At 38.4% G+C, this 16,160-nt stretch overlaps 2 protein-coding genes across 2 annotated transcripts; both read left to right on the forward strand.

Moving 5' to 3' along the window:
• On the forward strand, nt 52-2,464 carry LOC109826304 (WAT1-related protein At3g02690, chloroplastic-like). Its single transcript, XM_020393326.1, has 3 exons — nt 52-1,388; nt 1,626-1,686; nt 1,879-2,464. Exons 1-3 carry the CDS (start codon nt 1,220-1,222, stop codon nt 1,985-1,987), a joined length of 339 nt encoding a protein of 112 aa, XP_020248915.1. The 5' UTR covers nt 52-1,219; the 3' UTR covers nt 1,988-2,464.
• On the forward strand, nt 13,832-15,755 carry LOC109826336 (cytochrome P450 71A1-like). The gene is made up of 2 exons (XM_020393362.1): nt 13,832-14,817; nt 14,908-15,755. Exons 1-2 carry the CDS (start codon nt 13,942-13,944, stop codon nt 15,526-15,528), a joined length of 1,497 nt encoding a protein of 498 aa, XP_020248951.1. The 5' UTR covers nt 13,832-13,941; the 3' UTR covers nt 15,529-15,755.

Consider the following 16,160-nt stretch of genomic DNA (forward strand, 5'->3'; position numbering starts at 1 on the left):
GCGAAGCAATCTACATGGCTGAAAATTTGTTGACTTTTTGTTATCTGAACAATACATATGATTCTCTCTCTGAAGAAATTAATTATTCAGTATGTTGCTTTTTCCTATCTTTTCTATCTCCAAATTTTGTAATAATAAATTTATGCTTTGCCTATCCTTTCCAGTATCATCCTTGTTAGTGACATTCTGGTGCAGTTTTAGACACTTAGCTTTTACAAAGTTTAGGCTTTAAGTCCTGCTCAAACCGTTCTCTTGGGCTTGAGTTCTCCATGTATCTTCTGAAAGACAGGGCTTAGGGTGATAGAAGACATATCAAGAGATATTTTGAGGCCATTTAGGGTTTGAAATTTGTAAGAGGAAATTAGAGAGAAAAGTAGACAAAAGGATGAAGGAAAGAATTTCCACCCTTACTGTAAGATTTCATCTCGAGAACTATAAAGTTTCATAACAATCCAAAATTATAATAACACTACATCCTCTTCCAAAAAAGTCACAATTTTCATAAATATCTCATTTTTTATTGAAGATAAGCTAAAGCCTTTCATAAACGTGAACAATTTGGTCAATAAGAAATCTACTCTTTGGTAGTCAGAAAAATTCTAAAAGATTACAGTTGAAATAGAAACCCTATTTCATTATGATATCTCTTGGGCTTTATATAGGCCCCTACAAATCTTACAAATAAGTCCCTAATAATACTAATATGTCAACAATTACCCTAGTAAGTAGTTATAGCAAAAATTTCTAAATACTAAAATTCTTAACCAACTAAAATGTAATTAATGACTTTCTTTTCATATAAGGCTACGGCACAAGATTTATCCTTTTCATGATTAAAATCCCATTTTAACCAAAATCTCGACCCATTTTTTTCTTCTTTCTTTTGCATGGTTAGTAGTTGTTACCATAAACATTTTTCTTTCTTCTTAATTCTTTTCCATATATTTATTTCTTTGCAATTTTTTTCAAATGAAACTACTTTTCTAAATCAATCCTCATCAGGTTGGTGTTGGAGAAAGGCAACAGTGTGAAAAGTGAAAAGTTGAGAAAGGCAACAGTGTGAAAAGTGAAAAGTTTTATTTTTCAAATATGCCATCTACATTGATCCTTGACTTTGTTTATCTTTATTCATTTCTTCTTGCTCCAATTGGCGTTATTGATTCTTATTCTACTTTTTTTGTTGATATAAATTGATTAAATCTGAAATTGTTCACAGCATATGGTTATTGGTGGGCTGCCTCTGTTGCCCATTTCACTTCTAAATAATGATCCTGCAATAAGTGGGGGTCTCATGGATCTTACATCCAGTGATCTTTTAGCACTCCTATACACCTCAATATTTGGCAGTGCCATCAGCTATGGAGTTTACTTCTACAATGCAACTAGAGGTTATTTCTTCTCCAATACGCTATGAAGTGTTCCAAGGCTTTATTTTCCTGTCCTTTTGTATTTGTAGTCTGCTAAGAGAACAACAAAATAAGGTTCCTCAGGTTTCTCGATACTCTCTGTTTAAATAATTAAACTTTGTAATTGAATCATTGTACGTCGTAAGCACAAGTAGTTAAACCAAGAAAATTTCTACATGATGAGTTATTATATTTGATAAGTTTTGTTGGAAAATGCAGGTAGCTTAACAAAACTCAGCTCCCTCACATTTTTAACTCCAATGTTTGCTTCAATCTTTGGGTAAGACTCTGAGGTTTCTGTTATACATACAACATACTCTATTTTTGTAAGGTGAAATCGAATCATACATGTTCCTTTCCCAAATTGTGGATAATTGCTATTTGGTGTTATATTTTATACAGCTAACTGGTTACTCTTCAGATTTTTATTTATTTAATTAATTTAGACTCATAAACAATTTTCCTTCTCTAGGTACTTGTATCTGGGTGAGACTTTCTCGCCTTTGCAACTGGCTGGTGCTTTCGTGACAGTAATAGCTATCTATATGGTTAACTACCGTGATACGGTTGACGAAGCATGAAATTCTGAAGCTGCTACTGTTTCACAATCTTATGTACTCTCTGCCACTTGTACATTGACATGGATGGAATTCATTAACTCCTCCTCCAAGTATTCTTCAAAGTTACGCTTCATTCACAACAACGTAAACAATTGATGGGAAGGAAGAAGCAAGGAATATAGTACGGGATTTAGAAACAAGAACCAGTTGTAGGCAAACGTTAGCAGCAAACCCTCCAGGGAAATGGGGAAGTGCACACACCTGTTACATTATTGTTCTTAAATTGTCAATTTATGGCAATCAACAAAGTATATAAATATGAGTAGTTAAACTTGTAATAACATGTCCTACCATTTTCTTGTGTAATAAACTACTGGCCTCATTTTCCTTATCACGTTAATGTGCAGCCGGCACTTAGTTAGCGATATTTTGTAATTGAATTGCAAACTTTGATTTTGGTGCCTTATTCCTATTATGAAGCCCCAGATTATTATATTATCTTGATCCAGATTGTATTATCTAATTGTCATTATGTATTTGGCATTGCCTTCCAGGAAAGTAAAGGTACTTTTCTCAATAAACTTGGCGCAGAATTTGTTTCAAGTGCAGAAATCAACAATTATTTTGGCCTGTCTTTTGATGGCTGTAGTTTGTTACGCTATGTTAGATATAGGTGCCCTGTAGGTAATAATTGTATATTGTAACAAGACCTATATGAGTATAACATCATTGTTCAAAATGATAGTATGCTATTTTGGTCAGATTTATTTGGTATTTTAATACAGATAAAGTCCTTAGAATGATACTAGACTATCAGGCATTTCGTATATGATCATAATGAAGAGATCTGATTTGTCGCTAACGTATATTCTAAAATATTCCTAGTCGATGAAGTGTAGAAATGAGACATCATCATTTTGGGAAGACTAGTGTATACTCTATTTCTCCTTTGGTAGGATGATGATCCATCTCTTGGATCATTGACGTGAGACATCAAGATATAGTATACAGGTGACTCATTAGTGAATATAGTACAAAGTAGTCTCTTGATCTGAGGTATGAATGCAATATCTTACATGTCAGTATATGTGTACTTAGAAGTTCTAAAGTGATATAGTACAAAGTAGTCTCTTGATCTGAGGTATGAATGTAATATCTTACATGTCAGTATATGTGTACTTAGACTTTTACCTAACCACAGTTCTCATATAGTTGTGCATAACGGTTCTTGTTGGGTGCATCCTGAGACATAAGATATTGAGATGCCAAGATGAGATTCGTCTCTCCCAGTATAGGGGGGTTGATGTCATAAGATTGTTTGATATAACTATAGCCTGGAAATCCTTGGCCAAGGTAAATAAGATAAACTGAGTGTCAGTTTAATCTTAAAGGTTATGGGTTTAATATCAACAAACATTAATCAAGCTATTAAGGTTTGACAGTTTACCACACCCTAGGCTCGATAGTTTGACATATTGTTTGACGAAGAGACCGATGTGTACAATATTATCACTGAGTGGTCTTGATAAAATTATGTAAGCATCTTACAGACATTTATCATAACTTATACCCGGGTAGTCTTCATGTGTAGCTAGCATCTTTGTTGTACTTGTGGATATGATCCACTGTCGAGTCTTAAGTTGGGCCCTAGAGTCACACCAAACGCATACTTGAATCCTATGAAATACAATGTATAGAGTTAAATACGTATGATTGATACACATATATAATTTTCACCGGATACACATAAACGACTATATGTATCGGTAAAATCAGAATGCTATGTGCTTAAGAAATGAATTCCAGTATTTTTCCCATAAAGTTAACTTTTAGTCAATTGGTTGACTTTTTGGTCAACAGTTGATTTTTGGTCAACTCATTGATTTTTTTGGTTATATGATGACTTATTAGTTAATGATTGAAAAAATTACGCAATACCTTATTTAAAAGACACTGTATTGATGTGGTATTTTCATTTATAAAATACACACTTCATTATACATTGATTAATGAGTCATGAGATGAGTCATTAAGGTGGTATGGTTTGGGCACATGGTTTTAGCACATAGTTTTGATTCTTCATGATTCTTTGCATGACTCATGAGATGAGTCATTGCATGATTTATGAAAGGAATCATTATATTTAGATGACTCATTGCATGACTCATGAGATGAGTCATGACATATCTCACTCTATATATATGAGCTCTCTCTCTTATGGAAAGGTTAATGAAAAATTAACTAAGTGGTTTTTTTTCCATAAGAGAATAAAAGAGAGCTCTACCTCTAACTAAACTCTAGCAATCTTTGAGTAAGAGGTAGTAGTAGGATTTTGAAGTACCCCGAGGTGGATATCTTGCCTTGTGTCTCAAGAAGATTCTGATTTTATCAAGCGCACTTGAAGACTTGAAGATCCACTACAAGGAGGTTTACAACAATAAGGAGAAAGAGCTAGGGGTTGTTCAATCTACCATTGAATCACGCTACGAAAGTAGGCCTTCAAAGCTCTTGCTTGCTCACTTTTTTATAGGGATCATGTTAGATTTAATTAGGATGGTTCTAGCCTGTTTTTCATACTCTCTACATGCTTAGTATTATTATACATACAGTCTTCCGTTGCGTATTTTGCATGTATTTAGCACGAATTTCCAACTATATATTATGAGATATTTTTTTCTATAAATATTTCAAATAATGTACACTCTACAATGTAAAATAATTAAAGCTGCAGGGATTTAGATGCATCTAATCAGATTTTGTTCTTTAAAGCTAACTCACGAGTGCACTGAAATATTTTAGGCATCCTAATAATTACTTTTTGTTTCATGTTGCAGGTGTACAAGAGTTTATGACAATTCACATCTTGATATTAGGACTTGTGCATGTTTATTAGGTAGTGCTTCTATTTTCCTTACTGGGAATTTCATGCTGTAGGTAAGAGTTACAGAGGATAATGGCGAGATAAAACAGTTAATTTGAAGATCCTGTAAGTAATACTTTCAACATCATTTGGTAGCATCATAAACTCTTGTAAGATTTGTTTGGTAACATGTATTGCGTGTGTCCATCATAAAAAAACTGTCACATTTGTTAAACTTGCTTAAACAATTTTCTTATCTTTTAAATAGTTCAGAGCAATGGGGTATTTATAACACCTCAAAACCCAAGTGAAAACATAGAGAAAAAGACCAAAAAGCCATTGGAAACAACTCAGGAAACTTAAGCCTTAACTTTGCAACGGCTAGTGCGGCGGTCGACCGGCAGTGACACATACGGTCGACCACGACAGCCTGAGAAAGTAATGGAGCCAAGGCTCCTGTGAGGTCGACCGTAGCGGTACTCATGGTCGACCATGAATCTCTGAAAACAAATCTGGGATATGGTCTTCTGTGCGGTCGAACCGCAGTGACACTTGCGGTCGATCGTGGACTGATATATTGATTTTCCAGGTTTTAAAAATTGAACTTTAAACGCACATAAAAAAATATCATATTGTATCAAAAAATAATGAAACTTTAGGGAAAGTTTATAAACATAAAAATAAACACGTTTGTGTAGGAATTTTTGGAAATACACTTACCATTTGTAAAAACTCATTGTATTTGCAAAATGCACATAAATACATGTTTAGAATCCAAATTTGATATTTAAAGCATGCTATGTGTTAAAAGCATATATAACATACTTAGAAACACATGGTAAACATGATTAATAAACAAATAAACCAAAGTTTTCTCAAACCAACATATTTTGATAGAAAATCAAATAGTGTGTGTAAATATATATTGAGCTTAGAATATTTGACACATTATATACTAAACTAATATACCTAAGTGATTGCCTTGCATTTGAATCTTTGATAACTTGATAAAAGTAACCTGTAACAAGCCACAATCACTAAGAAACAAATTAGTTATAAATTGTTTGTAAAATCATCAAAACAAGAAGGCCAACATTAATATGAACTGAAATTAGACTTAACAGGAACTGAATTTAGACTTAACATGGACTAAATTGGACTTAACATGAAATTAGACTTAACATGAACTGAAATTAGAATTAACATGAACTAAAATTGGACTTAACATGAATAAAATTAGTTTTACCGTGAAGTTATACTTAAAATAAGTTGAACTAGACTTAACATGAGCTGGAATTAGACTTAGAACTGTTGTTAGAGTTAACATGAACTAAAATTGGACTTAACATGAATCAAATTGGACTTAACATGAAATTAGATTTAAAATTAGATTTAAAAAGATATAAGTTAGACTTAACATAAACTAAAATTAGACTTAACATAAACTAAAATTAGACTTAATAGAAATTGAAATTAGACTTAACATGAATCAAGTTGTACTTAAAATAAAATTAGACTTAAAATAAGTTGAATTAAATTTAATAGAAAATAAATTAGACTTAACATGAATTGTTGTTTGACTCAACACGATTTAAATTATACTTAAAATGATTTAAACTAGACTTAACATGAACCAACCTAGACTTGACGAATCCTTCGACTAGAACTCCGATGAATTTGAGGGTTTTTTTAGTTTTGGGGTTCAAAAAAAAAGAGAGAGCGGGGAGAATTAGCGGGAGAAAAGGAGCGAACAATAGGGTCATAATGGGCGGAATCATGTTAAGTCTATTTCAACTTATTTTAAGTCTAATTTCATATTAAGCCCAATTTGATTCATTTCAAGTCTAATTTAATTCCTTTTAAGTTTAATTTTAATCATGTTAAATTCCTTTTAAATCTAATTTAAATTATGTTAAGTCTAATTCAACTTGTTTTAAGTCGGAAAACAAGTTAAATTAGACTTAACATGATTTAAACTAGACATAAAATAATTTAAATTAGACTTAAATGATTAAACTGGACTTAACACGAACCAAACTGAACTTAACATGAATCAAACCGAACTTAACACGAACCAGACTAGACTTAACTTGAACCAAAGTGGACTTAACATGAACCAAATTGGACTTAATATATAATCCGTTATACTTAATATTTAACATATTAGACTTATTATTCAACTCAATAGACAAAACATACAAGCCATTGGACTTATTATTCAACCTAATAGACTTAACATGCAAGACCTTGGACTTTACTTCTAACCCATTAGATTTAATATTCCACCTTGTACTTGAACTTAACATCAAAAATTATTCAAAAAATCACATTGAGCCAGTATATTTTTAAATCTTTCATCTTTCCATGATGTTCAAATAGAAATTATTAATTTTTTAATAAAAACTGATAGCTTGGATGTTTTGTGGAACTTGTAGCAACATCGAGCTCCTTCTCATCCTACTCTGCACTGCCTCCTCCGCCGTGTTCTTCGCCACCTCTTCGCCTTCAGTGTCGGAAAAATTTTAGGGTTTTTTTAGTTTTCGGGGAAAGAAAGAGAGATTGGGGAAACTTAGTGGGAGAAAAGGAGCAAACAATATGGCTGAAGCGTACGCGCAAGGTCGGCGGCGACGGAGGGGGATGTCGGCGTTTGAGAGAAAAAAGGAGGAAGAGAGAGAGGAGGAAGTAAATGGGTTGGGAGAGAGGAGAAGAGGAGAGGAAGAAGAAGGACTAGTTTTAGATCTGGAGAGAAGGAAGAGGGAGGAGGAAGATGGCATTTTGGGCTTTTATATTTATTTCTTTCACTTTGTGCTTAGTTGGCATGAGAATTACATGAAAAAATGACTGAATCATATAGATCTGTAATTTAGGGTCCGTAGCATAAGGCGAAGAGTTGGAGTGTAGGTTACACGAAGTTATTACTTTTGGTGTCTTGACACAATTTTCCATATATATATATATATATATGAGGCTAACCACATGTAGAATTAAAGAAAAAGACTATGGTTTATTCTCGAGGGAAGGAATTTATTTAATTAAACAGATGCATAGGTGAAAATCGACAAATCTCTCTCATCAATGATGATTATGGGAAGATAAATTTCATATCTAGTCAAATATAGAAATAAGTTTTTTTTTTAAATTTAAGCGTTAAGTTTGGTTGGTATGAAGTGTCATACTAGTCCAACATCAAATAAGGAAATGATCGAATATATGCTTGATTAAATTTGGACCTGAGATACCATTGTACATTACCCCTTTCAGGTTAAGTTCGATCTCCAACATATTAACCAATCCATCTTGTTGTAGACCTTCTCATTTGGCCTTTACTTCAGTGTCAAAGTTGGGAGTTCAAGTAAAATGAAGGTGACAAAGTTTTGAGGCAAAACAACTGGCCCTACGAAGCATGTGGGAGCTTAAATTCAGATAATATTACCACTTAACTTATGGATAATGATAAACTTAATAACTCAAAAGGCATTTTAACAGCATATTGGTAGAAATGGCAGGAAATGTTTGAATTATGGAAGTCACAAAGAAGATCAATGCATCAAGTCCATCATAAAAGTAACACTCAAGGACTTAATACGGCGGTTTTCGTGAACGATTTGAGCACTAGGGTACAACCTACTCACAGTATACGGTGATTTTCTAGTCATAAAAAAATTTAAGACGCTAGAGTAACAACTCACTTATGCTAAGATTGGCTGTAGCTTTAAATAAATTGCAGTGTGAAACTACTTTCTTATAACATTGAGATATTCAAATTTATAACAATTCTTTTTATGTGGAAAGGTGGAATTCTTCTGCTTTAGTCATAATAGATTTCAACAGATAAATCAATGTTCAAAGTAAATTCTGACATTTAAAGAATTTCATATCTTTCATGTGATCGTGGGGGGACCCACCCACGTGCTTGTCCCTTGTGCGGACGAGCTCTCGTTGTGAGCTCGCGCCGCCTGACAGCGCCGCGTCCGCACGAAACCCGCTTGGGTTTCGTGCTCGTTTCTGCTCCCGCGCGCGCGAACTTCTCTTCTCGCGTTTCTTTGCCCGCCTAAATGCCTCAGACCCGGCCCCCTAATTTCCTATAAATAGAGGTGTTTGTGTATGGGGAAAATTGTGGAAAAAATCTCAAGTTGAGTATTTTTGAGAGAAAAGAAAGAGAGGAAGAGAGAACTTGTATAAGTTTGGTATTTTTCCTCCATAGTAAAACCCCCTCCCGTGGACGTAGGCTAGTTTGCCGAACCACGTAAAAATCTCGTGTTTGTATTTATCTTATCTGTGAGTTGCCATAGCTTGTAGGTTCCCTCGAGATTTCAGTCCTTGAACTGATGAGAGGAAGAGTGTATATTTCACTTTGATGAAATATATCACTTTCGATTCTTGTTTCCTTTGAGAAATAAAAATTTCATTATCTATTCTCGTTTCCTTTGAGAAACAAGAATTTAGAGGTTGACTTGTGCTTTTGTGACATCGAAAGCCAGGGCTCTCTCTCAGGTGATATCGCTTCCGCGGCGACGGGCGTGACTCCGCCCCAACAATTGGTATCAGAGCCCTTATTCAGATTGGAGGTGGTAATATTTCTGATCTGATGTGGTGGTTGAATATTGTGTGGTAAAACACAAAGAAATTGTTAAAAATTCCTGAGAGAAGCGGATACAAGCAGAAAATGGCGTCTACAAGTAAAACAAATAAAATTGGAAAGTACGAGATTGAAAAATTTAATGGGAAAAATGATTTTTCCTATTGGAGGATGCAGATGAAAAATTCGCTGATTTCGCAAAAGTTGCACAAGGCTTTGGCTGGAAGAGAGAAGCATAAAAATATGTCTGATGAGGATTGGGAGGAGCTGGATCTGGAAACACGAGCGTCGATTATCCTATGCCGTGAGAGAGATGTAGCTTTCTTGGTAGATGGGGAGGAAACGGCTGCGGGCGTGTGGTTGAAGTTAGAAAGCACCTTCATGACGAAGAGTCTAACGAACCGGATCTATTTAAAATCCAAATTGTATACTTGCAAGATAGAGGAGGGCTCGTCAATCCGGGAGTATATCAACAAGTTCGATAGGACCATATCGGACTTGAAAGACATTGAGGTGACAGTGGAAGACGAGGATCAGGCGCTTCTACTACTTCTATCTCTGTCGAAGTCTTATGAGAACCTAGTGCAAACACTGATGCTTGTGGGTGAAAATTTATCGATGGATGACACTAGAACGGCGCTTCTAGCGGATGATCTTCGAAAAATTACAACTAGTGATATGGCCACTGGTGGTAACAAAGAACAAGCGCAGGGACTGTTTGCCAGAGGAAGAGGCAATGAGCGAGGAAAAGGCAAGGGAGGAAAGTCTAGATCGAAATCGAGACCTCTTGCGGGACGAGCGTGTTTCAAATGCGGTGAAGTTGGGCATTTCAAGGTCGATTGTCCTAACAAGAGAGTAGGTGGGAAAAAGAACAACAACAAGACTGAAAGACGAGAAGGCAAGGAAGAGGCGAGCTACGCTTCAGAGGATGGGAGCGATAAGGAATGTTATGTCGTCACGTCACGGTAATCTATATACTCTCTCAGGTACGACGGTGACGGGAGATGCAGCAGTTGGAGCTGAAGGAAGTGGTGGAGACCCATGTGAGCACACACGATTATGGCATAGGTGGCTTGGGCACATGTCAGAGAAGGGTCTGGATCTGCTTGGTAAAGAGGGTTTGCTGAAGAATCTGAAGAAGCATTGCATGGATTTTTGCGAGGACTGTGTGTATGGAAAGGCGCACAGGGTTCAATTTCTGAGGAGCAAGCACAAGAGCAGAGGGATACTAGATTATGTGCACACGGATGTTTAGGGTCCGGCTTCGACAACTTCCAAAGGTGGTTCCAGATATTTTGTCTCATTCATAGATGATCATTCGAGGTATGCTTGGGTGTATTTCCTGAAGCATAAGAATGAGGTATTTGAGACATTCAAGAAGTGGAAGGCGATGGTTGAGAACAGGACGGGCAAGAAATTGAAGACGTTGAGATCTGACAACGGTACAGAGTACACAGATGGTGCCTTCAAGGAGTTCTGTGATCAGGAGGGCATTGCCAGACACTGGACAGTCAGGTCTACACCACAGCAAAATGGGGTCGCGGAGAGACTGAACCGAACACTGTGGGAGAAAGCAGTGAGTATGCGATCTTATGCTGGTTTGGGCAAAGAATGGTAGGCAGAATCGATTGCTACAGCTTGCTATATCGTGAATCGATCTCCACATTCGACATTGGACGGTGATACACCCTATCGGGTGTGGTCAGGGGAGCATGCAGATTATGAGAGGCTCCGAATCTTTGGGTGTACCGCCTACTATCACGTCAATGAGGGAAAGCTTGACGCGAGAGCCAAGAAGGCAATTTTCTTGGGGTATGCAAAGGGTGTAAAAGGCTATCGCCTTTGGTGTACAGAAGATTCAAAGTTCGTGATCAGCAGGGACGTTACCTTTGATGAGAAGTCCATGATTGCTAGGGTGCCCAAAGATGGTGGTGTTGATACTGTCGGGACTCCCGAGTCCCAGGTTATTGAGATAGAACCGAAAGACCAACCAGGTTCTAGTCGTGTTCAAGTGGGAAATCAGGTAGATGATGAGCTTGAGCAGGAGGAGGTTCAGCAGGAGAATACACATGCACTACAACAACAACAGCTCGAGGATAGCTTGGCTTCCACTAGGCCAAGGCGAGTATATAAGCAGGTACAGAAGCTGGGGCCTGATCAACCCCTGAAGCACTATGGGCATGTTAATTTGGTTGAATACGCACTCTCGGTGGAGGAAGATGAGCCGGTCTCCTTCAAGGAAGCTATTCGGGACAAGGATAGCGAGAGTTGGTTGGCTGCGATGGAGGAGGAGATGAAATCTCTCCGGAAGAACCAAACATGGGAGGTGGTCCCGTTGCCCGTAGGAAAGAAAGCTATAGGTTGTAAGTGGCTGTATAAAAGAAATGAAGATCCTTCAAAGCTCGGTGGAACGATGTACAAGGCGAGGCTAGTGGCTAAGGGGTTTGCACAAAGAGAGGGTGTGGATTACAATAAGATATTTTCTCCGGTGGTGAAACACACTTCTATTCGGGTGCTACTGAGTATTGTTGCTCATGGTGATCTTGAGCTGGAACAACTCGATGTCAAGACGGCCTTCTTGTACGGAGACTTGGATGAAGAGATCTACATGCATCAACCTGAGGGCTACAAGGTTGAGGATAAGGAGCATCATGTATGTTGCTTGAGGAAGTCACTTTACGGATTGAAGCAATCTCCGCGACAGTGGTACAAGCGATTTGACTCCTTCATGCTGAAGCATGGGTTTTCCCGAAGCGATTATGATTGTTGTGTTTACATTCGTAAGCTTCGTGGAGGTGATTATATCTATCTCCTGTTGTATGTGGATGACATGCTTATTGCATCGAAAAACAAGGTGGAGATAGATAAGCTGAAATCTCAACTTAGCAATGAGTTCGAGATGAAGGACATGGGCGCTGCAAAGAAAATATTGGGTATGGAGATTAGAAAAGAACGGGCAAATCGGCGATTGTTCTTAAGTCAGAAGGGCTACATAGAGCGGGTGATCGCGAGGTTCGGCATGCAAAGTGCAAAGTCGGTGGTGACTCCATTGGCTCCACACTTCAGACTCTCAGGTAAACAATCTCCCACTACAGCGGAAGATAAGGCCAGTTGGCAGTTTGATGTACGCCATGGTGTGTACACGCCCTGATATTTCACAGGCGGTTAGTGTGGTCAGCAGATTCATGGAGAATCCGGGAAAGGCGCACTGGGAAGCGGTGAAATGGGTCTTGAGGTACTTGAAAGGTACCGCGGATACGGGTCTGTGTTTTGGTGAAGATACATGTTAGGTCGACGGGTATGTGGACTCAGATTATGCGGGCGATCTAGATAGACGGCGATCTACTACTGGTTATGTATTCAGGATACATGGAGCTCCAGTTAGTTGGCGATCGATGTTGCAAGCTACAGTGGCACTTTCTACTACAGAGGCCGAGTACATGGCCATGACGGAGGGAGTGAAGAAAGTATTGTGGCTGTGGGGTCTTCTAGACGATTTGGGGATTGAGCAGGAGAGTGTGAATTTGTGGTGCGACAGTCAAAGTGCAATTCACTTGGCGAAGAATCAAGTTCACCATGCTCGTACCAAGCATATCGACGTCAGATATCATTTTGTGCGGGATGTCATAGAGGATGGTGATATTTCTCTCATGAAGGTGCATACGAATGAGAATCCCGCGGACATGTTAACCAAGGTGGTCACAGGCAGCAAGTTCCAGCATTGCTTGGACTTGCTTCATATCAGCCCGTGTTGATTTTCCCAAGAGGGCATGGCCCTGCGGGGCAGTAATGGAGGTGAGGTGGAGACTATGTTGGAGAATGATTGCAGAACTACGATTAGCTTGATCCCGGTGGAGGGTACGTAGGCAGTCGCGGTATAGTGACGCAGCTGGTTTAGCCTGGTTTGTCCTGGATATCTCTGGTGGAGTTCGTGGGGTTCTTCTGGTGTTCGTCAAAAATTTAAGGATTATCAAATGATGTACGAGGTGGAGAATTGTGATCGTGGGGGGACCCACCCACGTGCTTGTTAATATGGGTTTCCTCCCTCTGTGATTGTTAATATGCTTAATTGGTGCTAGAGGATTCAGGTATTCAGTGGTGCAACGAGCCATAACACTTGGTTGCAGGAAATAGAGTCTAAAGCTGCTAACCTGTCTAAAATTATCTACTTCGTCTAGTTCGTTAAGAAACATTGCCTTAAAATCTGTCAAAAAATCGTAGCAAGTATTAGTCCCTAGTGATCACGTACACTGTTGCACATAGAAAATCTGGTTCTTAAGTCCATACGTCACAGCCTCTGATTTTAGTCTATGATTTCAAACAATTAATATATATATACTATTTCGCACGAAAATTGTTGGTTGATGTCATATTTAAAGACATATTCAACCCTCCCAAAGTCAAAAGCCGTCGTCCTTAGCCAGAGCAAGACTTGTACTCTTAAATGTTAGCAGTCTTAAATAGATCCCCATCTTTATCTCACAGGGCCTCGTCCTCCTTGTCCTCGACTGAAGCCCACCGTAGTAGCATCTCACCATGCCTCTCATCCTTGTTATCCTGCTTTTGCTCCCAATTCTACTTCTCGTCATCAGAAGGGAAAAATCAACAAGTTCCAAGCTCCCACCATGCCCACCAAAGCTTCCCCTAATTGGCAACCTGCATCAATTGGGCTCACTCCCCCATCAATCTCTTCATGCTCTCTCAGTCAAGTATGGACCTTTGATGCTCCTCAAACTCGGTGAGATACCCACGCTTATCGTTTCGTCTTCAGACATGGCTCGGGAGATCATGAGAACTCACGACCACATCTTCGCAAGCAGACCTAGCTTATTGACCTCAGATATTCTCCTTAACGGAGCTACCGATGTTGTATTCGCACCTTATGGTGAGCATTGGAGACAGATGAGAAAGCTTTGTGTTAATCACCTTCTGAGTGCGAAAATGGTGCAGTCGTTTAGACTAATGCGTGAAGAGGAAGTTTCCTCTATGTTAACAAGGATTTCCGGTCTGGTCAACATGAGTGAAGTTTTGAATTTGTTCACGAGCAAGATCTTGTTTAACGCTATTTCTGGCAAGTTTTTCGTAGAGGAAGAAGGCAGGATCAATGTTTTCTGTAAGCTAATTAGGGAGAATATTGCCATCCTTGCACAGTTCAGCGTAAGTGATTTCTTTCCGTCACTCGGATGGTTGGATTTAGTTTTTGGTGTGGGGGCGAGGGCCCGAGCGACGGCCAAAAAATGGGACGATGTCCTCGATGAGGTTATCGAAGATCACGTGAAAAGGTCAAATGAAACGGGGGATGCGGACGATCAAGAGGAGAGAGCCGACTTTGTAAGTGTTCTGATGGCTCTTCAGGAAGACGACAACACGGGTTTCACCCTCAACAGGAACATCATCAAGGCGATCCTACAGGTAAATCTTTCTAAATTACCAAATCATGGAAATATTTAATTTGTTCTCCGTCTCCTATTACTCACCAGCATGCTTTCTTAATTTTGATAGGATATGATTGCAGCAGGGACTGAAACGTCATTCCTAGTCCTAGATTGGGGTATGACAGAGCTTGTTCGAAACCCTGGAACAATGAAAAAATTGAAGGATGAAGTAAGAAGCGTGGCCGGCTCTGAAACTGTGGTCAGAGAGGAAGACATAAGCAAAATGTTCTACTTGAAGGCCGTGATAAAGGAGATATTACGATTGCACCCTCCGGTTCCGTTACTAATTCCACGAGAATCAATGGATCATTGCAACGTCCAGCAGTACGAAGTTCCTAGCAAAACAAGAGTGCTTATTAATGCGTGGTCGATGGGCAGGGATCCAAAAGTATGGGAGGATCCCGAAGAGTTTAGGCCTGAGAGGTTCCTTGACAGTGATATTGATTTCAGAGGACAGTGCTTTGAGTTCGTTCCTTTCGGTGCGGGCCGCAGAATCTGTCCAGGGATGCATTTTGCGGCTGCAAATCTTGAGCTTGCCTTGGCAAATTTGATGTATCGGTTCGACTGGGAGTTGCCTGATGGCATGAAAAGCGAGGATCTAGACATGGGCGATTCTCCTGGATTAACGACGAGAAGAAGGCAGAATCTTCATCTTGTTGCAAGACCCTTTCAACGTGTGAAAAGGTGATCATTAGTCTTATTACAGAGTGTCGCCAGCCTACTTCATTATAATGGGCTTTAATCGGATTTGTATAGGCTTGGTTTGCTGGGTTTATAAAATTTTCATCTAGAACACGTCACTGTATAATGTTGTGGTCATCGAAGAACCTATTCTGAGAGGATTTGTATAAGCTTTAATCGGATTTGTATAGGCTTGGTTTGCTGGGTTTATTAGTTTCTAAGAGAATAATAAAAGAGAATGACCGTTTCATTATCTCGAATCTTTTAAAATCTTTTGACCGAAAACAATCTATAGACGTCAAGACTTCAAGCTCCATGTGATTATTAAGAGAGAACTCTAGAACATTACAGAAACTTGCACATTTTCAAGATACAAGAGAAAGACATGTGAAGATTTAAAAGAACTATGGAAGATTTAGATGGAAGGTTCAAGACTAGGCTAAACTAGTAGGAGGCCTGAGTCTTAGTCTATAATCATTATAAATATATATTAAGTATGGTTATATAGTAATCTTTCGGCAAGTTTGATCCCATCCTTTACAAAAATTCAAATTTCATTCTTGAGAGATTCCATATAGTTCAACATCCTACCATTTAAATCATATTTGTTAGATCTAAATCTGAGATCTAATCCATAAA

The sequence above is a fragment of the Asparagus officinalis genome, chromosome 10 (genome assembly GCF_001876935.1).
Source record: "Asparagus officinalis chromosome 10, Aspof.V1, whole genome shotgun sequence".
In the NCBI taxonomy this organism is placed as follows: Eukaryota; Viridiplantae; Streptophyta; class Magnoliopsida; order Asparagales; family Asparagaceae; genus Asparagus; species Asparagus officinalis.

Bases quoted from the DNA above. Each gene is read 5' to 3' on its own strand.
- LOC109826336 (XM_020393362.1), top strand. From the start codon at position 13,942: ATGCCTCTCATCCTTGTTATCCTGCTTTTGCTCCCAATTCTACTTCTC. The intron at 14,818-14,907 runs GTAAATCTTTCT...TAATTTTGATAG, and splicing joins TCATCAAGGCGATCCTACAG to GATATGATTGCAGCAGGGAC.
- LOC109826304 (XM_020393326.1), top strand. From the start codon at position 1,220: ATGGTTATTGGTGGGCTGCCTCTGTTGCCCATTTCACTTCTAAATAAT. The intron at 1,389-1,625 runs GTTATTTCTTCT...TGGAAAATGCAG, and splicing joins CTTCTACAATGCAACTAGAG to GTAGCTTAACAAAACTCAGC. The intron at 1,687-1,878 runs GTAAGACTCTGA...TTCCTTCTCTAG, and splicing joins ATGTTTGCTTCAATCTTTGG to GTACTTGTATCTGGGTGAGA.